At 44.7% G+C, this 25,925-nt stretch overlaps 1 protein-coding gene and 2 non-coding genes across 4 annotated transcripts; all 3 read right to left on the reverse strand.

The window, feature by feature from the left end:
* Window positions 1-4,183: 4,183 nt before the first annotated feature.
* On the reverse strand, window positions 4,184-25,417 carry eif4g1a (eukaryotic translation initiation factor 4 gamma, 1a). Of its 2 annotated transcripts, none has more exons than XM_061084972.1 (30): window positions 24,978-25,417; window positions 22,933-23,059; window positions 22,751-22,837; window positions 21,242-21,424; window positions 20,313-20,412; window positions 17,821-17,987; window positions 17,497-17,589; window positions 16,066-16,141; window positions 14,955-15,953; window positions 14,775-14,863; window positions 14,472-14,661; window positions 13,076-13,209; window positions 12,629-12,775; window positions 12,104-12,496; window positions 11,713-11,859; window positions 11,358-11,594; window positions 11,074-11,178; window positions 10,017-10,316; window positions 9,645-9,762; window positions 9,464-9,560; window positions 9,068-9,384; window positions 8,808-8,929; window positions 8,502-8,674; window positions 8,242-8,367; window positions 7,692-7,773; window positions 7,467-7,565; window positions 7,013-7,156; window positions 6,598-6,679; window positions 6,341-6,481; window positions 4,184-5,606 (listed from the first exon to the last, which is right to left on the reverse strand). In XM_061084972.1, exons 2-30 carry the CDS (start codon window positions 23,005-23,007, stop codon window positions 5,425-5,427), a joined length of 5,205 nt encoding a protein of 1,734 aa, XP_060940955.1. In that variant the 5' UTR covers window positions 23,008-23,059; window positions 24,978-25,417; the 3' UTR covers window positions 4,184-5,424. The 2 variants fall into 2 exon arrangements, with proteins under 2 accessions (XP_060940955.1, XP_060940954.1); XM_061084971.1 differs by having other exon boundaries at window positions 17,818-17,987.
* LOC133018797 (small nucleolar RNA SNORD66) lies at window positions 11,265-11,331 on the reverse strand. The gene has a single exon (XR_009682853.1). It is a non-coding gene; the product is annotated as a small nucleolar RNA SNORD66 (small nucleolar RNA).
* On the reverse strand, window positions 11,983-12,059 carry LOC133018796 (small nucleolar RNA SNORD66). Its single transcript, XR_009682852.1, has one exon. It is a non-coding gene; the product is annotated as a small nucleolar RNA SNORD66 (small nucleolar RNA).
* Window positions 25,418-25,925: the final 508 nt, after the last annotated feature.

Below are 25,925 nucleotides of genomic sequence, written 5' to 3' on the forward strand. Positions count from 1 at the left end.
TAAATTTACCGCACAGACGCTAAAGCCACGGTAAGCCGGTGAAACCAGTTAAAACGATCGGTGGGGTTGAAGGTGACGAGGGCAGTGGTGGCGTTTTCGATGCAACCGGGCCAACACATGGCGACTGACCAGCTCCTGCTAAGCGGCTCGAGCCCGAACTGCCTCACCCCAAAGCTGCTGATCCCTATTCAAAGTGATAGGGCTGCCTAACTAAACTAACTGCTCTTTCAAATCAAATGCACATACGACCACACACGGCAGATCTCGTGGTTCAGGGGGAATCTGTGCCAGTAGTAACTCATGAGAAATAAGGGCCTGACCGGTATATCGGCCAATGTGACACGCATATCGGTATCAGCGTTTTATTTTGCAGAATAAACAATGTATTAAACAATTACGCACATTTATGTGTTTGGATTTTACGTAGAATTAGTGTTTCCTTTTTATTCATGGTTATATATAATACATGTTATGGTTAAACTGTGACCTATCAAGCCTCAATTACCTTTCTGTCGTATAAAAGTTTGATAACTACTTCTTAAAATCTATATTTCTGTAACGAAAACCTTTAACTTCTCAATATCGGTACATTCATATCGATCGGGCTCTTTTGAAGTATCTCTTGTTGTTAGGTCAGGTGAGACTTACAACAAGGACGGTACATGTTGCCTGTACACAACTCCGAGCACGTGCATGACTTGACATATATATCCTTAAGCAGATTTGCTCCCCAAGCAGCTCAGAGAGAAGAGGCTCCTGTGGTGAAAGGCTTACGACGAAAGTCAAAAGCGACAGTGAATGTGTGTCGGAGGCAACAACCGGCAGGTAGAGGACCTGGGAGGCAGCGATGTGAAGGCGTGAACAGGATTTCTGTGCTGCTCAGTCGGAGAGGAGAGCTTCAGAGCGGCACCACAGGCCTGAGAGCTGCACAGAAGTCACTCATGCTAAACACATGATGAGAGCAACACATGTTGAGCCAGTGGAACCCTGAGACACTGACCGCAGCACCACAGACGGTCGCCAGGCAGCAGCAGCAGCAGCATCGTGGACTTGCCTAACTTTATCTTTCTGTGTCCACTATTCTGCAGAGGAACCACTGTTCAGTATACAGTATATACAGTAAGTATATACAGTAAGTCACAAATGATATAGGTTATTTTATTTTACATAAAAATGTTCTGCAAAAAATTTAATTTAAATATTTCAAATTTATAAATCAAATTTAACTCCAAGAAACAAACGTGTAAAGTCAGGTCACCAGTCAGGGGCAGATCCAGGGCCGGACCGGGGGGCACTGGCCCCAGCTGTAATCTGATTGGCTCCTGAAGTAATCCTGTACTGTCAGTCATCTTTTTTCTTTTTTTTTTTAATAAAATAGTCTCTTATTAACAACACCAACAATAAATAAGTCTGTTTATGAAGAATTTTTATTTTCTGACCTTTTTGGATGCAAACAATGTGCTTGATAGAGAAATAATAAATACTAACATATTCAATGTTTTGTGGCTTTGCTCAAAGCTACAGAGCTAATAGTAAACAATGAATCACTTAAATGGGCACTGTACTGAATCAGGAGTTGAGCATGTATGTTTGACACATAATTGGCCCCTCTGTGTAAGTAGAGGCCCCTTTATGGCCCCTGGTCTTGTGTCTATTGGCCGCGGCCCACTCCCCACCGAGGCTAACATGATGTTACTGAACATGTCTGACTGAAGTGCTGCCTGCTCCTATGACATCACCAGAGCTGCAGCTGTGAGGATGAGACCTTCACCTTGCAGGACCAACAAGTGGGAGCGAGTGGAGCCAGTGGGTGGGCAGCCCGAGCCTCACACATGGGATGGATGGATGGATGGATGGATGGAAGGATGAATGAATGGATGTTTGGATGGATGTAGGTATGAATATATGAATTAAGGGATGGAAGGATGGATGCATCGATGAATGGATTGACTTATGCATGTATGGATGGATGAATTTATGTTTGTATGTATGCATGTATGTATTGATATATGAATGGATGGATGGATTGATGGATGGATGGATTAATTGATTGATGGATGGATTCATGATTGATTGATGTGTGGATGTATGGATGAATTTATGTATGTATGTATGTATGGACATATGAATTGATTGATGGATGCATGGATTGATTGATGGATGTATGGATGAATGAATGGATGGATGGATGGATATATAAATTGATTGATGGATGTAAGGATTGATTGATATATGAATGGATGGATGGATTGATGTATGGATTAATTGATTGATGGATGGATTCATGATTGATTGATGTGTGGATGTAAGGATGAATTTATGTATGTGTGTATGGATATATGAATTGATTGATGGATGTATGGATGGATGCATGGATGGATGGATGAATGAATGGATGGATGGATATATGAATTGATTGATGGATGTATGGATGATTGATATATGAATGGATTGATGTATTGATATATGAATGGATGGATGGATGGATGGGTTAATTGATTGATGGATGGATTCATGATTGATTGATGTGTGGATGAATTCATATATGTATGTATGGATATATGAATTGATTGATGGATGTATGGATTGATTGATATATGAATGGATTGATGTATTGATATATGAATGGATGGATGGATGGGTTAATTGATTGATGGATGGATTCAGGATTGATTGATGTATGGATGAATTCATATATGTTTGTATGTATATATGAATTGATTGATGGATGTATGGATTGATTAATGGATGGATGGATGTATGGACGCATGAATGGATGGATGAAGCTTCAGAGCTGCTTGGATGAGTTGCTGCTGTTTTTATGGAACCGAAGCACTGAAGCAACATCAGCGGTTGACTGACACCTCGTCCAGGCCACTGGAGGGTGAAGGCCTTTACTGCAGTTCATTACTGAGGGGAGAATCCCGCACGATGCTGCAGCGCGTCTCCTGGCAACCTGTGAAGTCTGCATCTCCTGCATCCGCTCGACCCCCCCCCCCCCCCCCGTCTTTTCCCTCCACATGCACGCGCGGCACCTACCTGTAAGCGGGACCGCGGCGGCTCATGATAATGCGCTTTATTCTTCTTTCTCCAATCCGATCAGCAGATGCCACAGCGCGGCTCGTCCTGCTGCTGCTGCTGCTCGTCCATCACTTCCTCCGGACTCCAGCATCACACCCCCGGCACACAGGCACCATTTGTTGCTCGGTGGATGCGGGTCGTGCACAAACTCCGTCCAAATGTATCGCGATGGTGCGCGTCATCAACGTGAGGTGGTGTCACATCTCTTCCTCCTCTTCCTCCTCCTCTTCCTCCTCCTCATGCAGTCAACACCTACATCACACTGACCCGCTGCTCTGAGAAAACACTGCAGCTCCTACACGGCATATTTGATTTTATTCCACTCATCCTCATCAGCAGATATTTAGAACCACATTCAACAGGACGCATGCAGGAGGGCTCATCCTCTGCTGTAGTCTGGAGAAAGAGGATCAATCGGAAAGAAATCTGAATGTCTGATTTCAAAACTTGCAGTCATTGGAGGGATCCAGTTTTTTTTTTTCTGCATCAGGGGCCACAGGTTACAAAGAGGAGCCGATTGTATGTCCCACAGTCAGTGCAGTCGTATCCAGACATGGCTTCCACAGGACGCCGTGTCTTTTCATCTGGAGAAATTTGCAGTTTCTTTAAATGTCATCAGCCCACTCTCTTGTGAGGGATCCCCCTGGACCCCCCACCTGCAGGGTGCATAGAGTCTCATGCAAACAGCAGCCCTAGGTTTGAGTGTGTGACTCAGACAGGCACCTGTGCCAAGTGAAAAGAGGGAGGGATTCTTTTCTCAAAGGAATTCTTCTTTGACGAATTTGATATTTCGTTTCATGTGGGGCGTGTTTCTTTATAAAAAGGATGGTAGAAAGTACTTTGTTTTCTAGGTCAGCACCAATTTGCACAAAGCACACTTGTCACATGTCAGTCCCCGACACACGAGTTGTAGAAAAACTGTAAGTTAGTAAGTTAAAAGTGAAAAAATGTTTATTTGATCTGCCACTTTGTTCGAATCTATTTAAATGTGACGGGTTAATTCTCAGCCCAGGTCACATCCTTCCTAGTTTTTGCGTATTTCTGCAACAAAATCACTGGGACACATAACATGTTTCAAACAGACTTGTACAAAACTCTGCTCTGCAACTTAATAAGTCCTTTATTTGCAATGTTCCGTTACCTCATCTTTCCAGTTTCAGATGCAAAAGAAGCATAATTTCTTAAATAAAGAAAGCAACAATATTTACAAAATTCCAATAAAACTAATAATCAATGGATTATCTAAAGCACCTCTGCATCTGGACAACTGCTGTTGGAAAAGGGATACACTGCAATTATATCAGCAATTTATTGTTTCTGAAAAATAAAACTGGGAAAAAAAAAGTTTTTTATTATTATTATGTATTTACAGAACGCTCCTGAAATGTATTTCCACTTTAAGTAGAAAAGGCTTTCGGATCGTTTCTGTGGGTATTATTTTTTTTTGTTTTTCTTTTAACTTGATATATTCCATCAAGTCAATTTTCTGTCGAGTTCAAGTTTTAACGGTGATTGGGGTCATTAAGTGTCCTTTACGACAGCTCAGGTTTAAGTACAGAAGAGGTAAAGATGAGGAGTCAGTCAGTGTGGTTCACTACTGGGGATGGGTGAGGATGGCTTAGAGGAAGCATTAAGACCACCCCCTAGTAGTCAAAGGTCAACACCAGTCCTCCACCATTCTGTCCTCTTTAAGTTCTAGGAAGCAGGAAGAGAAAATAGACAACCTATGCTTTAAAAACTCCATCCATCAAATCAAGATTAGTTCAATGTACATTTCGTCTTCTGTATAGTTAATAGAAACACACTTCAGTCATGCTGCACACTCCAGTAAGGGACAAAGAGATAGAAGAGCTGTGTCTGGATTGAACACACGTTATGGCAAGATGATATCCATGTATCAGGGAAACCCACGACACCACATGCCCTGCTGTTTATTCTCGCAGATCAGATAGGATGTTAGGCGTCAGTATTATCTAGAACCATAGAAAAGCAGCCTGTCTGTTTGTATTATTGTGCCTAAAGAGGTTCGTAGTGATGTGGGATAGTTCACACCTTGTTAACCACCAATCCTGATGTATCAGTTTTCAAGTTTATTAGATTAGGACACTTGCTGTGACAAGCAGGTGAGGACATAATGAGGAAGCAAGAGGGGGAGGGTCGAGAGAAATGATTGTTTTCCAAGTCCACCCTCCATGAAAGGAAAAAAAATAATAATAAAGATTTATCCTCACTGAGGATTGATTTGAGTCTGCCTCTCTGGCAATATTGTCCACAACTCTCCAGAGCCGCCTGCAGAGCCACCACCTAGCCAAAGGGGGGCGTGGCAGCATTCAGTTCACTCTTTTATTCCTTGTCAGACTCCTCCTCTGCCTCGCGGAGCCAGGTGAAGAAGGCGGTGACGGACTTCAAGGCCACACCTTTGCCCGTCTGCTCCGCCGGGTCTTTGCTCGTTTCCCACGTATAGAAGGCCTCTTCTTTAATGACGTCCTCATCGTACAAGGCGTCGAAGAACATCCGCAGCAGGTCTGCAGACACACAACACACAGGTCAGCACTGATCACTAGGTCCTTTCACTGGTTCTGAACAGACTCATCCCACTGAGTGTCTTCCTGTCAGAGCAAAGTCATCTTCACTAATGCAGATATCAGATGTTGGTACTTTTCCAGAGAGAGAGACAATTAACCAATCACTGGTCAGATAATAAGCCCAAAGCATTAGGAACCAGAGCGGTTGCATGAAATTCGTACTTATACTACACCCACATGAAGCTGCGGAAATACCATGAAAAAATACTGAACTATCACTCTCAACAGCTGCGACAATATTCAGTCTCGGTCTTTCTGCAGATGTTGAATCATTGTAATTTACGCATTTAGTTGCTGCCTCTTAACTTTTAGGAAGAAAAGAATGTTGAATTGTAAAATGCATGGGTGTCCACACACTTGTGCACTTGTGTAGCTATCTTTGTAATATCAAGTAGGCTGCCTGACATGCAGCCTAATCTGCAGCTAGCTACAGCTGGACACCCGCCAGAGAACTTCAATAAACAGAAGTCCACAATATTTCTGTTTCCTGCATTGTGTAGTAAACAGAATGATTCTCTCTCTTAACAAAAAACCCCAACAAACACATTTTAATTTATGAATCGTATTTAACTGTAAAAATCTCCACCAGTTTCTACCGATTCTGGCAAGGCTCACTGTATTGTAAGGTATCGATTATTTTGTGTGGTTGAACACAGTAAGAGCTGGACACTCACTCGCAGGCTGCTCCATGTGCACCATCAGAGCCTGGAGGGCGCACAGGGCCTGCAGCTCTTTCTGCTCGTCAGACAGGTACTTCTGCAGAAGACTGGCTCTCTGTTTGATCTGACTTGGATCCACCCTGTACGGGTTGTCACCTGAAACAAGGAGGAACAAACAAAAATCAATCCTGATATTGTGATTTGTGTTCGGAGAGGACAGGAGAGGAGAAGTCGCGCTGCAGCCGCTAAGTATTGTTGTCAGTCATACTCACATATGATGGCGGACTGGCACACTGCTGTCATCAATGCTCTTAAAAACTGGTTGGAAGTCGCCTGCGGCTCGTCCAAGTTGGCCTGAAAAACAAAACAAAAAAAACGCTCAAGAGGGGGAACCTCAACGCAGAATATGTAACTACCTTAAAGCTAAAGGTGAGAAGTGGATATGACGCAATTAAAAAAAGGCGACCAAAACGAAACGCCTACTTTGAATAAAATTGTGGATTTCTCTTGTTTGAACATTGTTGGAAACTTTCTGGATAACGCAAGTACAGGTATGTCAGCTATATGTATAACAGATTTGTTGTTTTTAGACATTTTAATAAAGAATTGTTAAACACTGTCATAAAATTCCTATATTTGTGAAAAACCCTCTGAGAATAACATGACATCCCAGTCCCTGTCACACACCTCGACCCAGTCCCCGATGCGCTGGTTGTTGGCCTTTTCCTCGAGGAGTCTGTCCAGCTGTTTACTGAGCTCTTCTCCACTCAGGGCTTTCTTTACACCCTCTTCCACTGACGCCGTCATTTCTCCTGTGGTGAAATCCATCTTCTGAAATGCCAAAACAAAAAAGAAAGCTTAAAGATTGATCAAGTGATTGACTTCTACTACTATTGTCCGTAAGCATCACAGGCCATTTGAGGTAGTTCACCATGTGGCCCAGCAGAGGGCCGGACATATTCCAGTCCTACTGACCTATCAGTAAACTAATGAATAAAATAGTGTACATTTTTTTTATATATATATAAATAAAACAAAGTAAATCAATACCCATCAAAAAAAGCTTCATCCTCAAACCTTTAACTCAGTATGTGTAGTGGTTTCCAGTCATTCATATTATTCTCTTTAGTACCACACAAACCTGCTCAGTGACAAACTCGTTGACGTCCTCGTCCTTGGGCAAGAAGTCACTCCAGCTCAGCCCGTCCTCTGTCCACATGGCCCCGACCTTCTTAGGGGTCTAATAAGGAATAGAGACATTAAATCAAAAGAACGAGGGATTTCTATGTGAATGGTTAGAGGAGAAGCGTGTCAGTGTGGATGTGGAAGTCTCCAGGATTTGATCGTTGAGATATGTAGGACTTACCATTCCGTCGCAGAGCAGCTTGAGGATCTGAACCAGCAGCACAGCAGCCTTCCCCTGAGGGAGGAGAGGCTTTGAGATCTCCCTGAAGACACAAATAAAAACAAACGTTTCACATACTTTTAACTAATCGTTCTGTCGTTATATTTACTACCATTCACGCAGGTACGAGTGACCAAACGAAAACTTGTGTTACGTTACAAGTTTATTCCTTTCTAAGGTAACTGATGGAAACTGATCTGTTTCTATGTTTGAATAAACATATCACAGAGAGTATGTGCTTCAGTGACATCCAAGGTCTAAGGTGTAATATGTATGTCCTTTAGAAAGACAGGAATATTTAACATTCATTTTGTTTACAGAATATCGACACCAGCTATGGCTCGAATCACCAAAAGCCCTTGAATCTCATTGTCTTTCCAGGTTGACATCTTCTCCACCCTCTTCTACGTGTAAGGCTCCTCTTTTCAGCTCAAGACATTTGTATTTAATTTTGTTTGCATTTTCGCATCAGTCATACGTTGGAAATGTCATCAATCGGCTTGGAGCTCACCTGAAGAGCTGTCCCATAGGGATGCCTCCCTCGTGGAGCAGGGGGGTGAGGAGCTCAGCCAGGTAGAGCCATATGTGAGGTATATCTATGGCCATGTCTTCGGCTGCCTCCAGGATCTCTTCTAGCCTGCAACCCCAAAAACCAAAAAGCACTTAGTGTCGCTTTCAACACATACCATTGGTCCACAACAATGCACTTGCAGTTACAAAAGAAGAAAAAAAATGTCAGCCATTGTGAGGTTTTTCCCGTTCGGCGCTCACCCTTTGTATAACTGCGGTGTGGGCAATGTCCCTGCCTTTACAAGTTGCTGCAGCAAGTGGCCCATGCGCTCTCTAGCGATTGTGCTGCGCTCCAGCGTCGACTCCACGCCGGTCCGCACAAACACGTAGAGCAGCGAGGCACTGTCGAGCTCTACCACACACTGCAGCGCCTCCTACAGGGTGCGGAGGAGAAGAGGAGAGACACAGGCCGTCAGAGTGGAACTTTAATTCATTTTCTGCTTAGCGTGCGCGTATTTCAATGGAATTCAGTGTCGCATGCTAGTGTATATTGTGTCCTGGTTGTACCTTCAAGTCATTAATGTGGAGGTATTCTTCAACGATGGCATTTGCCTTCTTCTCCAACTCCTCCTCAGTTAAAGTAGGTTTAGGGAGAGAAGGCGGAGGAGTGGGGGCGCTCTCACGCTTAGCTGCAGGCAAAAGTAACAGTCAAAGTTAAAGCTCAGTCGTGCGTCTTCTTTCACGGTCATTTCATCAGTATGCACAACTACAATTGAATTATATTGTATCCATTGTAAATCTTAACTTTGCCTGTCTGGGCTTTATACCTGTGAGATCTTGGCTTGGAACCCTGTCCCGACTCCCTCGGTCTCTGCTTCCCCTGTCCCGACTTCCTCGGTCTCTGCTTCCCCTGTCCCGACTTCCTCTGTCCCTGTCGTTAGTCATGCTGGCGACGCGACGCAGGGGGTCGGTCGGGGTCCGGCTGTCTCCAGCCCTTCCTCCGCGGTCCTGCGACTCTCTGCTGAAGCTTCTCTTTGAGATTTGGTTACTGTTGCTCCTGTCGTCACGACCTTCCCGTCCCTCGTTGCGATTAAAGCGATCCTTCTCGCCCCCGTCTCCGCCGCGATCACGACTGGAGCTTGACCTTAAGGGTTGGGAGTGAAAGAGTGAGCTATGCAGGGAAACAGTAAAGAAGACGGAGAGATTTTACAGCTTCACATTACCTCTGAGGAGCTCTGCGATCGGAGTCGGATGCAGACACCGAAGAACCAGACTGCAGGGCAGAAAATCGGTTGGTGCTGGGAGCTGGACGAGCAGAATCTGAAAGAAGCAAAAAGGAAAGATTAACCTCTGAGCAGCTAAAGCATCGTAAACCATACAATCTTTATGAGGAACATGTTTTACCTTGCTCTCCAATGGCTGGTTTAGCTCCAGTTCCTCCACTGCTGCCTTTGCCCCAGCTGCCGGCAAGGCTTTTGCCCCCTGGAGCCAACATTGTGAGGTTGAAGTCCAGAGCACCGGGCTACAGAGAAAAAACATTACAACATTTACATTCCATTTACATAAACATTCACACAAGTGTCCCAAATCATCAGGGTAGACTTGAGCCAATTTTATTCTCATCGACTCTTGATTTAACAGAAAAAGAGAAGTAGAAACCAAAACTTCAATCAAGACTTCTCCTTGTGTGGTCTTGCTGAAAAGCATCAAAATCATGTAGGTAATCGAACGAAAAGCTCAAGAACTTTACAGACAGGAGATAAAAATGTCTTATACCTTGGTGATCTTGCTAAGGCGGCTGGTGTCGATAGGTCTGTTCTTGGAGATGGGCACCGTGTTCCATCCCTCATCCTGAGGCGGGTTATTCCGGCCACCTCCTGGTGTGTGAGACCCTCGGCCCCCCCTGTCCCCTCCCCCCCTGTCCCCTCCCATCCTGCCTCCACCTCCTCCTCCACCTCCCTTGGAGATGAGCTGCTGCACTTTGATGTGTTCCCTGTGCTCCTCCATCTCCGCCTCCTTGTGAATTTGGTCAATTGTTTTAGGACCCTGTTCTCCTCGGCGAGGCACCCAGTTGCACTGTGGACCAGAGATGGACGATGGTTATCAAGCAGTATGAAATGTTTAACACATTAAGGAGGCACAGAATAAAAAGGCACCCTTAAAATTAAGCATTGTTTGAAAACCACCGCCTTGAACCTGAGGGTTTTCCAGAGAGCTAATACAATTACAAAGAGTTAAGTTTCTCAGCATTTGAAGCAGATAGACTTGAAAAAAAGTTATCATAAGGCTTTCCTTTTAAATCATTGCCATTTCCCTAAACTCCCCACTTCCTCCTCAAACATGTTTCGTACCGACTGAGCCTTGATCAGCGGGTTAGTAGAAATCTAATCTTTCAACGTTGTTTTCATCAATGAAAATCTGATGTTATTTTCTTTCGCATGTCTCCTCTCTTAGATCCTCAGCCATGCAGACACACAGACAAATGCTAAGAGCGCCAACAAACTGAATTTCGCCTGATGCATTTAGCTTTTTCTGCGAGTAGTTCATTCACAGGTCTTAAAAACTATGATATCATGGGTGAGATATCGACTCTAAAGGGAGAAGCATGCAAAAGTATCACCCAGTCTTAAAGATGTATAAATGGAAATATTGCAACAGGTCTAAATGGGTTAATATCACATTTCTTTTTGACTCAAAATCCCTGATGATCACTTCACACACAAAGTGAAACACAGTTCTGCTCAATCAGGAACACTTCTGAGCATTTGTCACCATCTGTACTGCTCGATACAGGCTCTTTATTTCAATATACAGTGGATGAAATCACATTTACCTTTCTGAGGTCCAGGACGTCTTGCAGCATGAAGCGAATTCTGGATGAAGTCTTTTTCTCTTTGATGATCTTGTCCATCTGGTTAAAATACTGATCCATACGAGGCTGACAGGGACACAGAAGTGGATTTTAAGTCATGACAGTCAACTAGAACCATATATAAGGAAACAAGACATATTATTTTCATCCGTCTCCTCGGTTCTTCATCCCATCCATAAATCAGTGGCCCAGACACAAAAATAAAAGTCATCACTGGAAACAGAATGAGTTCATGCTTGACTAACCTTGGCCTTTTCAAAGTCCAGATCTTTTCCAATAGTGGAGAACAGCCTGCAGAGACACTCCAGAGACTCTTGGTCGTGATTCTTTAGAAGTTTCACTACACAGTCGTGCATGATGGCCTCAGTCAGCATCTTCAGCTTGAAGAGCTCGCCTATGAACTTTATGTTTCCCAGTGAGCGCCGGCGGGCCTGGTCTCTGGCATCATTCAGCGCCACTCTCATGCGCTCACGCTCTTCATCCTGAGGGAACACACAAGCAGGTGTTTGCGTTCAGTGTTGGGGTGTAAAAAATGATCAGTTTAGTCTACATAAATGTCTGTGTTAGCTGGGACCGTGACCACGACGCATCGCATCTTACATCTTTGGAAGCCTCCATCTCTTTCTGCTTCTTCTCAAAGATCTCATCATCATCCTGGTCCTTCTCAAACTCTTTCTGACAGCGGTTAAGCAGCAGTTTACGGAAGTTGGCAAAAGCTCCTGGCTTGTCCGAAGTGGGGACTTTCAACTGGGGGAGGAAAACAAGAGGAACAATAAGTATCTTTTGATGGATTTACATTTTTAATTTAGCCACTAATGACATGCCATGAGCAAAACCATAAAAACGTGAATGTAGAGTGATTTAGGTTTGCTCCTTCAGTTCCTCAATACCATCATGAACATTCAGTGGCCCAGACACTTGGCACAAAACAGAAGTCATCGTGGGAGTGAGTGACACAATCACAAGATTCAGACACAATCACATGACTTACTCCCATAAGGCAGCGGCACATATTGGCGTAGGCCACAGAGAAGTTGGGCTCTGAGATGGCCTTCTCAAAGATGAGGTCAATGGTTCCTTTCAGCCTCTCCTCCGTGTCTATCGCCAGATCCGTCACCTGCTTCATCAGCTCCTGGAACTTCTGAGGAGTCAACTTGTTGAGGATACTGCGCAGACGCTTGAACAGCTCCCGGGTCTTGCCCTGTTCAGTGTCATCCTCTTCGGTTGGCTCTTCAACGCGGCTTCGAGTGGACTTCTTCACTGATGGCTTCCAGGCCTTCTCAGCCTTGTTGAGTTGCACGTCATCATTGAAGGACATGCTGCTGATGTTGATTTTCCTAGGTTCTTTACGCTGACCCTGCTGGGAGCGACGTGGCCCAGGAGGCTGAAAGGAGGCAAAGGGATACATATTATGAAACTTGAGTAAAAATAAACCTTATAAAAAACCTTAAACCTTATAAAAAACAAATAAGAAAAAATTTAAAAAATGGGGACAAGAAAGAACAAATTGACTCACTGGGCCTCGTGGTCCTCCCTGTCCACCCTGTCCTCCCTGTCCTCCCACTGATCTGCTGCCAAGATTCCCCAAATATGAGGGAGTAAAATCAGGACCAACGTTAATTAGTCGAGCTGGGTCAACAGGTCGCATAGGAGTCTTGTTCACCTGGAGATACAGCAGGGAAACAAATGAGGTGTGGTCACAAACAAATACAAAACACTGTTTGGACAAATGCATCCTGAGCTTTCCTGTTTTCTTCTATATTTAGCATGATATATTTAAAAAACAAATTATGCAAAGGTCATGAATTCAGTTTAAGGAGAATACGCCCTCTTCAATTCAGTACAATCCATATCAAGCATTTAAAGCATTCAGCATAATGGATGTTACATTTTTCAGACTGCAGTTAGAAATGCAACTGAAGCCCAGGCTGTTCAAAGCAGAATTAGGCAAAACGTCAGCTACCTTGTCCAGGACCACATCACTGATGGTGGGCAGACCCTCAGGTTTGTTCATACTGGCGCTGATGAACTGGAAGCCCAGGAGGAAATCCCTGTCGTACTGCTTCTTCTCTTCTGGGTTTATCGGTTTCCATTGTTCTGAGGGATGTGTAAATGCAGAGGATTAACAGTGATGTGGAAAACATATTCTTGATTACATACCATTTATTTAACTTGGGAGTTAGGTACAGCTCTGTAGCATTTGTCCTGAGCCTTAACGGAGACATTTGAAGAAGCATGCACAGTGAGCCAGTGTCTCCGTATATCGCCACTGGTGCTCCACAATGCCAGTGCTTATTGTATTTTTAACCGATTCTGTTAAGACCTATAGGGCTACCTCTGCCAAGGAGATTGTCCTTGCGCCTGTCCATTTGTTTGTCAGCAAGATTACACAAACATTTCCATAAACCTGTGGCTGTAGGAACTTTTTATTCCTTATTTTAACATTACGAGATACAGCATTTTGGACATTTTCACAATAACCCGGGGAATAATTTGTGGATCATGATGAAAAAGTTTGGCATATTTGGGGATATCTAGGAGTTTGTGAAATGTGGACCAGCGGGTAGGGATGCACCGATCCGATATTTGTATCGGTATCGGTACCGATATTGAAGAAATTTCTAGATCGGGTATCGGTGACAATGGGCCGATCCATATCGGCTGATCTATTCAGTGTAATTCTATGCTGTGCGCTGTGAGTGACGTCATACGCAAGCAACACGCCGTGCGGAGCTGACAGTGCCCGGCGCCTCTCCCCCGGTTCCCGGTGCGAGCCGAGCCGCCTCCACCGGGGCCGCGGTGCTCCCCGGAGCCGGGCTGCCGGCTGCCGGAACTTTGCCCACTCCGCCCGCCGCCGCCGCTAGCTTCCCCCGGGCGGCTGTGAACCCCGGTCCGGCTCCCGGTCCGGCTCCCGGTCCCGCTTCCGTTCAGTTTGAACGGAACCGGCGGAGCTGCAAAGTTGGTGAACTAGCCCGCGGGTGACTTAGAACTGGTGCGGACCAGGGGAATCCGACTGTTTAATTAGTATCGGTATCGGATCGGTATCGGCCGATACTAAACCTCAGATATCGGTATCGGAGGTGAAAAAAGCGGATCGGTGCATCCCTACCAGCGGGTAAGGGGACTGTTGGGCCTTTGCTGAGGTATCTGCTCTACTGACTGCCGTTCTACTTCTTTTTGAAACTTGAAGACCGAAACACAGCCAATGTGTAACTTTGCAGTTTTTATTTGCAAATACAATAACGAATTTAGGGTGCATGCAAACCTCAAGGTCATGATCACAATGACAAATGTACTGTAGCTGTTTTGTTGAACTATACAGAAAATGTAATTCCCTCAGACTCTTGTTCATAACTCACCTTCTTTGTACTGGTATTTCTGCTCAGTTGTCTCCGGGCTGGCTTTGGGCTTGTCAGGTACCGAGTTCTGTTTGTCCTCTTGCTCTTCCCAAGTCTCATCTACGACCTCAGCAGGAGGTTCAGCTGGGGCAACAGGGACAGGGTCGGCCGGAGTGGGCACAGGTTCAGAAGCAGGCTTGGGCTCCTGCTCCTGCAGCAAACATAACAGAAAAGACAGAATGTCACACTTAAATAGCTTTGTACTTTATGGATACAGCATAAATGTGTGACAGTGACTTTAGCACCATAATGATTTGTACACACATCTGTGAATGCATCCAGGAGGTTTCCAATGGCCTCCTTTTTGTTGATCTCCTTCATGTTCCTCCTCTTCTTTGGCAGAGACGTAGCAGCTTCAAAGAAAGGACAAAGTGTTGACATTACAATCTAAATTATAAACATGATCTAATTCATAGACGCAAGTGAAAGTCTACTCCACCTTACCTTGCATAGTAGATTCCTCTGCAGGGCAGCTGATAGGGGCAGGAGGGACATCCTCAATTTTCTCCTTCTCCTCTTCCTCCTTCTCCTCTTCCACCTTCTCCTCTTCCACCTTCTCCTCTTCCACCTTCTCCTCCACCTCCTCTTCCTGGGTTGGTGCTGCCATTTTAGCTACAGGTGTGGATTCCTGAGATTGAGAGGCATCGGGCTTGTCAAGGGATGTAGTGTCTGAAAGCGCAACATCCTCAGACAGTTCCTCAACGTTCTGAGGAAGACCGTTGGACAGGAGAGGCTCTGCTGTTACAGCCGGAGTAGGTTCGGGTTCAGGTATGGGTTCAGGTTTGGGTTCAGGTACAGGTGCAGAGTTGAGGACAGCGCTCTGGGTCTGTGGAATAGCATGTTCCTGTACAGAGGGTGGAGGCTGAGACATTTCAGTGGACGCTTTTGTCACGGCTTCTTCTTTTGTCACGGCTTCTTCTTTTGTCACAGCTTCTTCTTTTGCCACTTTAACAGGGGTAACTATCGCTGCATCTTCAACTACAGGCTTCACCTTGGAACTAGCCACCTGCTCCTCTTTTTCAACTTTCTTCACTTCCTGTGTTGTCTTTTCTTCCTCCTCTGGTGCCTTCTCAGGTGGAGCTGGGGCAGCCTGTGGTTCCTCTTGTATGACAGGTGCCTCTTGTGCTGCTACTGATGCTGAAGGGCTGACAGGAGCATCGACTGTGTCACTGACTTTAGTAACGTCTTTAGTTACTGCCTCAGAAGGAGTAGTAGTTGTAATAGATGCTACTACAGGAGGGAGGGAAGAGGGAGACTGCTTGTCCTTTATCAATGGGGATGGATCCTCAGTAGCAGCTGTGGGGGCTACAGATTGTGCATCTGATTCAGCAGACACCGGCATCTGGCTGTCCACTTCCTGTTTGGCCTCCAGCACAGGCTCTGTGTCTGCTGTGGCAGGAGGTGGAGGGGTGTCAGCGCTAACAGCAGGCTCCATGTTATCATCTGGGCAATGGGACATATGGAATAAGACTCTGGTCAGTCATGAAGGAAAATGTGGAATTTGAGAAGGGAAACTTGTATTCTTGGTCCACCCAAAATGAGAAAATGTACTCACCTTGTCTTGCCACTGTAGCGACAGGCTGTACAACTTCACCATTGGTCTGTGGAGGACTCAAATCTGCTATGGAGGCCTACAATCGCAAAACAAACAAAAAAAAAACATTCACACTGAGTTGAGGTGACAATATGTTATTGAAGTGTCCCATTATTAACCCCCATTTTTCATATTTTACCATATTTTTCTCAACTGAGTTTGCGTTTCATGTTCACAGTTAACTGCATATAAGCATAGAGTTTACATTGATACAAAACTAAATCATCACCTGCCATTTCATCCAGTTCTTACGCCAAAACCTGCAATACATGTTTGGATCCTGTTTGTTTTTAATCATCATTTTTTTTTTTATGCTTGGGCAGCAGGATGTGGCCTACTGGACTGTTGCTACTAACTTAACTCTTTAACCTGTTAACATTTTTACAGATTTTAATCAAGATTTTATTTACCTTTTTTATGGACTATCGTCTTTTTTTGTGTGAAGCAAGTTGAGCTGCTTTTTATTCTATGAAAAGTTCTAAATAAATTAAGTTTATTATTATTATTATACACAAATATACATCATGAAAATATGCAACTACAAATCTTTAGTCAGATTTACTGCATTAATCTGTTCTTGTCTGTGGGAGCAGGTCATGTAGTGAATGTGCATGTGTCATCTCTCAAGAGATGGGAGTTGCGGTGGTGGGGTGCAGCCTCGAGAGATGATCCCGGGGGCTCTTTCTTCACCCTCTCCAGAAATGCACTCAGGTTTCTGCAGCACCACACCACGAGGACATGACCACACTCCAAACTAGACAACTCACGAGAGCTGCAAGTTAATGCCATCGAGCCCCAAACTACAACCACAGCTCTGAACAGCACATACGTGTGTAGACTTCCTTTCTATTGTATGTTGAATGAATCCCATGCTAGAGTTGCACTGTGTGGATTTTGGCATGGCCTCATAGTGAAGTGAAAACATGCAACCACCATTGTAAAAAATAACTGCTTGCCTACGTGTAACTAATTCCTTTCCAATGTGGGCTTTGTTCACACGAACCAACTCAAATATCCATTTTCTTACAAAATACAAATAAAGAATTATCCTAAACTAAATCATTAAATATTTTTGTCTTTAAAACATTTTTCTTCAAATTTAGAAAAAAGTAGTATCGTCAGATAAGAAAAAAATAAGCAATCTGCCAAAGTTGTAATCTCTAAATGTTATTAGGCTCAAGTTTCATTTGATCAAACATTCAAAAGCTTTTACAGTTTTCTTTTCTTTTCATAAAATGTGATAAATCAGTACAGAATGGCTAACAGCAGTTTGTATTTTCAAAATAGGAAATACTTAACATATAATCTGTGATATAAATTTATGACACATGCATAACCCTATTTACTTAAGAACAGATTCAAGAGAGAATGGTATTCCATGATAGTTCTTACCTGTGGGGGAGTCGGTGTGGTGGTGGACCTTCCACCTGACATTATCTCCTCTGTGATATCACGCCCGCCCTGGTTGGGGTCTCGTATTCTTATCTATCAGAAGAAATGGCAAATATTGGTCAAGTATCTTACAATAAATTACAACCAGTTTACAATGATCCTGCCAGCCCTCATCTACAGCTGCCACCCATCATAATAATTACTGCTGTTATTTGGAGGTAAAAGGGAAAGTTCCACACGGAACAGACAATACAGACACTCGCTATACAATTTTTTTTTGAACGCAGACAAGAGATGTGCGGCCCCTTTGTTGTAACACACTACCGGTTTGCGTTCCCTCTTTAGTGGGCCTTGTGCCTGTGCCTGTGCCGGCGGCTGCTGCTGCTGCTGAGGAGGCGGGGCTTGTTGCTGTTGCTGGGGCGGGTTGATCATGACCGGTGCGGCCTGGACAGCCGGAGAGTACTGTGGCTGAGCAGGATAATATGCTCCTGCTGGAAGGTTAGAATGAAACAAAAAAACATAACTGTAACATAAACTCAAGAGCATTTTCACATTCAAACGATCCAAGAGTTCCATGATTCTTTGCTCCCTTGGTTATGTAAAAAACAAATTATGTGTGTAATTGTTGTAAAAAGGACTTCAAGGTGCAACTATACACACACTTTTGCTTGTTGTTTAATGTGTCTCTACAGGTGGAGGTATTAATAATATTGAGACGTTAACACCCGTACACACAATAACAACCCACATTTTGCCCCTACACAGTGGAGAATCCTGTCAGAACACAAACATTACGGTTATAACCTAGAGCCTTTGAGGTGTGTGGATTTAGATGCTAACAAACGTAAAAAACATTGAAACTATGTTTTAGTTGTTGATCACCCATTCAGATGACGGAAGCCTGCGTGACTGACACAAGCGACTGGAATAATGACCTTCCAGACTGTGTAGTTCAGATAGAAGCTGTGCATTTACAGTTAGAAATACAAAAAATGCGTTGTCATTATACAAAATACATTACTCAATAATAACAATCTACCACACATGATATTGCATCAGTGGAATTTGGACTAGGAAACGTGTGTCGACTACCCAGCTAACAAGTGATCTGCCGGTCGGTGCCGGTACTCTCTGGCTTCAAGTTCAGCTTCAGCTCTGTGTAGGCAGGCTGCTCGTAAACAGCAGAAAGTACACACTGCATTGATCAGGGGACAGTAAATTGTGTTCTGTCAGAATTTTCAATGTCAGACGAGCTGGTAACAGCGCAGGCCAGACAGGGTCGTTTTTGTGGTATGCCAGTGAAAAGATGTATCGGTATGTGTAATAACGAGACAAAATTTAATTTAACAACATACATTTTTTTAGCCAATAATAATTATTCCTATTTTATACATAACGAATTTCTCAGGTTCAACTGTGCATTATGGGTTGACAAAGACAACTACCAGATGAATTTCAACGTAACTTGGAAGGCTGCTGTATGGGTCAGGCTAGAACCCATACAATTTTGGTAAGTATCCAGATCAAGGGGTGGATCCAGGATTTATTTAACATTGCAAGATGGGGTGTTTTGCTGAAGGTATACACTCTCCTAATCACATTCAAGTTTAACTTGACGCTTCTGTAATAAAAATATTTAAAAAAAATGTTTGTTTGATTAAAAATATTTATTGACAGAGTGTTTATCCTTGTGCTTACCATTTTTATTACCAAAAATGTGTGTTTGTGGCCTACTCTAACTGCCTTTCACTCAGAAGAAAATGCACATTAATATCACTACTAGAGACAGGAAGTGCCACAGAAGCCTGCTGACCAACACACAAGCACACACACTACTCACCGGGGTAGCGCTGGGAGGTGAGAGGAGCACCGTGGAGAGAGAGACGGCCGTTCTCTCGCCCGCCCCCTCTCCCCCCACCACCCCGCCTCTCCCTCGCAGCAAGAGAGGGCTCTGAACCAACGCAGCAAAGGAGAGGAAGAGAGAGGGAGGTAAGGAGAGAGGGCAGGAGGAGACAGATGCAGAATGAGTTAATGAGAGGATCCAGAGGAAGCAGGGTGTTAAAGAGGTCCCATGAAATAACGATGACTTTGCTGTACACTTTCCTCATGTTCTTGGCTACATCCTATTCGCTTAGGCCACACAAATATCTGATTTTTTGCATACCATTAAATCAAAATTGTACTTTCTGGAGAATTAGTTCAGTGACTCAGGTTTTTATTTTTATCTTTCAATTAAAAAAAATGCAGAACATTCATCCTTAAAAAAGCATTTGCAGCAGTAACACTTGTGTTTGGGGAGACAATCTTACAAAAGTGCAGTGGTTACAATCATGCTTTTTACATCTTTTAAACTCAAATTAACTCCCTGTCAATATTAAATTCCACATTCAGTTTTGATGTGGACTGTATATTCAGCACAAGAAGAGAAAAGTGTCAGGAGCAGCAGTAAAAGTCATTTCATGGAACCTATGAGGCAGTGTCAGGCGAGACTGCAGATAGAAAGAACAGAGACCGAAGCAGAACTAAGCCAGACCACATGCAACTGGCAGATCACCATATACAGCAGGGTTTTGACCCCGAAAAGACATTAAAACACACCAAGCAGCCAGGCAAAACCATGACACACCCAACAAAACATTGTGGGCAGACACAGGTGCGCAAACGAATATGGGCCAAAAGCGTATGCTTCTCATTCTCAATTAAATTTCCGTTTTCTGATGCTTACGAGAGGTTTGAACTGTTTTGAAAAGACAACCAATTTGTTTTTCGTGTTCATGGTTGTGCTTGGTTGTTGGTTTTGGGCAAAAACCCCTTACCATAAGCGGTGTATTCAGCCGGGCTGGTTCCCGGATAGAAACCAGCTGTACCGGTGGTCACAGGATACTGCTGAGTTGGAGGCATGTATGGGGCCCGGTACTGTAGATATAAAATAAAGAGTCAGAAACAAACACAAAGGAGGGAAGAATTAAAGCGCCCCTATTTTGGGAATTTAAACATTTGTAATTTTGATTGTGGGGGGGGGGGGGGGGGGGGGGTCTGCGTGTATAGTTGTCCATCCTGTGATGTTTGAAAGGTAATGTTCAAAAACTTTTTTTGCCTGATACTGTATATTGCTTCATCAACTCTTTCACCCACTCTCTGAAGGGCTCCCTCCCTTTAGCTCTTGGCCCACCTCCCAAAAAGCCCAGTCTGCTGTGACTGGTCAGCCGTCCCGCTCTTTTGTGACTGGTCAACCACTTAGAGCATTGGTTGGAAACGTCTCGCCCCCTACCCAGAGGCTTCCTGATCACGTTACAATGGTGTCTGTTCTGCCAACTCAATTTGAGCCAATCTAGCCTGAGGGCGAGCATGTTACTTGGTAACGTAGATGCTTTAAGGGGGGCAAAAGCCAGGAATGCAAGGCACTTCAGAGGTGTTTTCTGTGAGAGATGAGGACTGTTTGCCGCAGATGTTGGCCTTTGTAACTTAGCACATCTCCTACATGTGAAACAGTGCTTTGTAATGTAGCCAATTCCTCACTATGTCTTTTAAGTCACAAGCTCAAACACTGAGCATATTTCAGGCATTTTTTTAAGCTTCCCATCACGACATGCTTTGCCACCAGAAATTCTGAGCTGCTGGAAAGCTGATTTAGACTTTCTGTTTCACTGGGTAAAGAACTGAAGTACTTTATGGCAACACATCAGCAAATAAAGTTGTTCAAACAGGGATTCTTAATAATTGATGATTACTAAAGTGAACCAACCTGTCCAGGAGGGGGGATGAAGTAGCCCTGAGGGGATCCAGCGAAAGACAGCTGCTGCTGGGAAATCATCATCATCTGGGAGCTGGGCGGGTAGACATGGGTAGGTCCAACAGGTCTGGGGCCACTACTTGTCTGTAATCTTGGCGCACTGGTGGCCATGGTTGGTCGGTTTGGATAGTATGTCTGGAGAAAAGAAGGAAGGGAAGGTAGGATGAAGAATGTATTTCAGCACAGGCACACGTGTTGCTCGGCCTGTGATTTTAGTGTCTTTGCTATAGTAATCCTAATCCAGGTTTTAGAAATATATCAGCACCAGGCTGGAGGCAATGCACACACCCACTGCCAATGTGTGCAGCAAGTTCAGTCCATGGGTTACACTGCTCCTACATTGCACTGGATCTCAGGTCTCCCTGCTACACAGGTTAGCAAGTCAAAGGGGGGGAACGAAGAGAAAAGCTGTTACCTGTAATGCTCTGTATCCACCCTTCAGCCGCGCAACACATAAGCAGAGAGCAAGAGAGGGAGTGAGAATAAGGTGAAAATGAGAACAGCAGACAATGTGGAAGGTTGAAGTTAAAGGGTGTATGGGGCAAGAGGATGAGATGCAGCAGTGCATCTCACAGTTACATTAACAGTAAGCTCAAACAATCATAGCCGGGCATGCAACTCTGTACAGGTCTGCTTATAAATAGGATCCCCTCAAGACTTGTGGTTTGAAGTTGTGAGAGATTTCTTTTAAGGGCCGCAGGCACAAGCCAAATTTGATGTTCGAATGCTCCAGGTACTGAAATAGAATTCACTCTAAACTGTTACACTGACCCCAAGGCAGGTGTCAGTGTCAACGTATGTAGGAAAGCAAAAAGCTGCTAAGAGGGGAATTCTTGTTTTGATTTGACCATAACCGTGAAGAGATGACACTACACTGTATTGCAAGTTATTTTTTCATTGTCATGGCTGATTTGGAACATTGTATTGACAATTACATAGGGATGGAAAAATATACAGTAATGTGCAGATGCAGATTTAACAAATATAACTTTAAAGACGAAACTCTACTTTTGAAACATCATGACGGGTCCTGCTGACAAATATGCATTTTTCTAGAAAGCGCTACGGAAGCGTTACTGGATCTTGGAAAAAATTAAGTTATGTCACAAACACTACATCATTCTCATCTAATTCTCCTACATGTGGAACTGAAAGCAAGCATTACAAAAGGGAGACGGAGGTAATATAGGGAAAAGAGAGGGAGTGTTAGTACCTGTTGGTGTAAAGTACGGGGCCCTGCAGCAAACTGGGAGGACAGCAGAAGAGAGGAAAGAAGTCCAGATTGACAGTCAGGGTGAAAGATGACAAATAGACAAGCACACATACACAGGTTTAGCCAAAAAGCCTTTAAGCAGGAGAAGCCGTGTCAGAGATCATCGTGAAAGAGCCGGAGAGGGAGGGTTCTCATTCAAGGAAAAACATACCAAAATGACTATGAATGCTTAAACCTGGGAACAATACCTGTCTTGTCTGGGGTGCGGAGTTCATTTGTGGAGGTGGAGGGGTGGCAAAAACCAGAGAAGGGGGCTGTCCGGGGCCGTAGGCAGCCTTGAGAGGAGAGAGTAGAGGATAAATAGATGTCATCAAACTAATCTCCTAAACCAGAAAACAAATGTGAATTCTATGAGGTCAGTGGCTCTCACCTGTGTCAATCCAGGGGAAGGGGAAGGGATTGGGACAGAGGTGGGTCCCGTTATAGGCTGTGGTGGTTTGTTCATTTCACGCTCTTTTATGGTTCTGCATTAGGGTGGCGTTGTGTTGCCAGCCTTTCTGATGGAGAGAAGAGCAAGGAATAAAAAAAAGAAAGGTGAGTATCAGAAAAGTTACAAAAAAAACGATACAAGTGCCTTCAGGTTCAAAATCGATTTTAATTATGTTTTTTCGCAGACAGGCGTTACACATCTGTTGGACACATAACTGGAGCCATACAGGTCAGACAGCACAGTGTGAAGACAGGAACCATTAGTGTGGTGACATCTAACCAAGCAGCGAGGGTGTGGTCTGAGGGTTTCGCCTACGATAACGGGAAACTCTGGCAATCTTGTTGCAGGTTTCGTGCATCTCGTCTTTTGGGCAGTCCAGTGTTCAAATCTGTTGGGGATTACTCACTCAGATTGGACTGCGACAAACCCAAAAAACTATTTTTTAAGCAGAAACATTGTCATGGGGGCTTATAAATCACTATGAAAAAGGGGGGATTTGTCATCCAGCCCTTAGCAGCCGTTGCAGACTCAGCCACTGAACAGATGGAGAATTACAAACACATTCCTAAATTGTCATGACTTGGTCAGAGAGGGGAAAGCAATGATACAGGGTGGGAGGTGACTTATAGCGATGTGGATATGCACTCCAAGCTCAAGTGACTGCTAACACACCCCTTGGACTACTCCGATTTGGGGGTGAGTTTGAGAAAATGGATACCTAGGGTCAAAGTTCATTTACTGTGTGAACAGTGGCTACTGCCCCCTGGTTGTGCTAGCTACATGTGCAAAGCATCGATTCAAATAACACTTGGTGCATATTCTTTTTTTCAAAACCCTGCAAACAGCTGTCTCGTCTGGATGGATTGTTTTTACGCATGCCCTGGGATCATAGACACATGCTGGAAAACGCGTATGAATACTACTGGCAGACGTGTCACGCTCCATCCACCTGCTGACACAGGGTACTGTCGTTAGCTGCTAGCTAGTGCCATGCCTCTTTTAGACAGGGGCATCCATGTACAAAGATACCATATGGTTCTGAAGGGTAGTGATGGCTAACAGCCTGACGAGCCGACATTCAACCCGACAGGTTCACGGGGGGGAAGGGAGATTTCTTCTAGGTTTTAGCGAGGTTATGGCACGAAAAGGCGTTTCACCGGCCCGCTAGCGAGGGGAGAGTCCCGACCACAGCAAGTTAAATCGTTAGCTAGCAGCCGGCTAACGCTACGTGTCCCACTGACACAGACATCTCGCTTAGCTACGTGGCTCAGCGCTGAGTTCACGTTTAACCTTTAAGTACACAAAGCCCAGACGTGTCTATTACACCGAATTGACGGCGTATCCACGGAATACAAAACCCAGGCAACATTAAAAAAGCCACTTTGGGCAAAACAACACTTGACAGCGATTATGTTACACTTAAAGGCTGTTGTTGCTCAACGTTAGCGGTTTAGCCCAGCCCTGTCCTCCGAGGTGTATTTAATTACAGGCCCGACAACCTCCACGGACCCGGAGCCACCGACCTGACACAGACCTGGAGCCAGCCTCCCTGAGAGAAACGGAACCAGAACGTGATCCGTGTATCGAATCGTCGCCATGTGTGTGAAACACGGTGGAAATCGCTTTTACGCCAGGAACGTGCTGAGCTAACTCTCGCTACCTCACGAAGCCGGAGGTGACACCAGGGACCACCAGCCACGCGAGCGAGGGACCCCGGCTGTCACTTCGGCTAACGCTAGCGTAACTCCGGCAAGGCGCCCGTCTCAAAAGATAAAACACAAACCGGATCGACGCCTCGGCATTCAGCTCACATCGGTGTGATCTCTCCCCGTAGTCTAGCCGCCATTAGCCGGCCTGCCCTCCCCGTGTGCCGGCTGCCTGTCTGACAGCCGGCCGGGGCCTGCTAACTCCGGCTAACACGTACTAGCCTGTGTGCCTTTGACCAAATGGAGCCAGGCTCCGGCGCTGCTGGGTTTCACTCTTACCGGGAATCAGTGGCGAGTGTGGTGTACGGTGTGAAGCCGGGGGATCTGCCTCTGATCAGCCCTCTGTTACTGGGAGTAGTTGTGTTGTAGTTTCCGTGTCCTTCACTCCGACAGCAAAGTGATGCCCTTTTCTTGGCTAGTGACTTAGCGTGTGCTAGTTAGCTAGTTAGCTCGTTAGCTAACCGGCAGCCGGGGCGAGCGCTGCTGCTGTCACTTCGGTTTAAATCCCCGGGCGTGCAGAAGTGCCAGTGCACAAAATCAAACAATATAGCACTTTGGGAGTACTACTGACAACTCCGATGGCCCCGAAAAAAGCCTCTGGACCGTGGGTCCATGATCAGGGCGTCGATGGAGACGGATGCCGGTTCGTTGCGTGCACCACTGTCGTGTGTAGCGGCTCAGAGCGAGGCCATGGTGCGGTGTGTCTGGTTCGTGGAGCCGGTGCGCCTCCAAGTCGCATGGGCAACTTCCGGGGAAATTAAAATGTAATGCGGTTTCCTCAGTCATGTGACACAGGAGCTTCTGTCACTTCAGCCACACAGGCCTCACGCAAATCTGATCATCGAGGTTCCTAATTCCTCCCTCAACGTGGAGAGCAGCTTTATTTTTTATTGTTCAATATTGTTTCTTCACACATTTTTTTGCACAATGATGTGGTTGTATCCTCTGTTGTGCGCTATAATGAATAACAAATGCAGTATTGCACTTTAAAACTGGTATTTAGATTCATTTAAATAACATTTCCCCATTACATTTTATAATATAAGTAATTCATATTTGAGAAACAAGAGTAAGCGATTGTGAGTAAATAATCATTCCATAGTGCTGGAGGTGATATTGCGGTAAAATGGGTACCGCTAAACTAAACACTGGAAAGCAAAGGGTTTAAAATGATTAAACAAAAAGCAGACAGAAGAGAAGGAGAGCACAGAGAACAAGGTAGAACGT

The sequence above is a fragment of the Limanda limanda genome, chromosome 13 (assembly GCF_963576545.1).
Source record: "Limanda limanda chromosome 13, fLimLim1.1, whole genome shotgun sequence".
Lineage (NCBI taxonomy): Eukaryota > Metazoa > Chordata > Actinopteri > Pleuronectiformes > Pleuronectidae > Limanda > Limanda limanda.

Coding starts and splice junctions, on each gene's coding strand:
- eif4g1a (XM_061084971.1), bottom strand. CDS start 23,007: ATGAACAAACCACCACAGCCTATAACGGGACCCACCTCTGTCCCAATC. Junction 15,954..16,065: donor CGCTACAGTGGCAAGACAAG/GTGAGTACATTT, acceptor CCCATTGCCCAG/ATGATAACATGGAGCCTGCT. Junction 8,675..8,807: donor TCCACATTAATGACTTGAAG/GTACAACCAGGA, acceptor CGCACCCTGTAG/GAGGCGCTGCAGTGTGTGGT.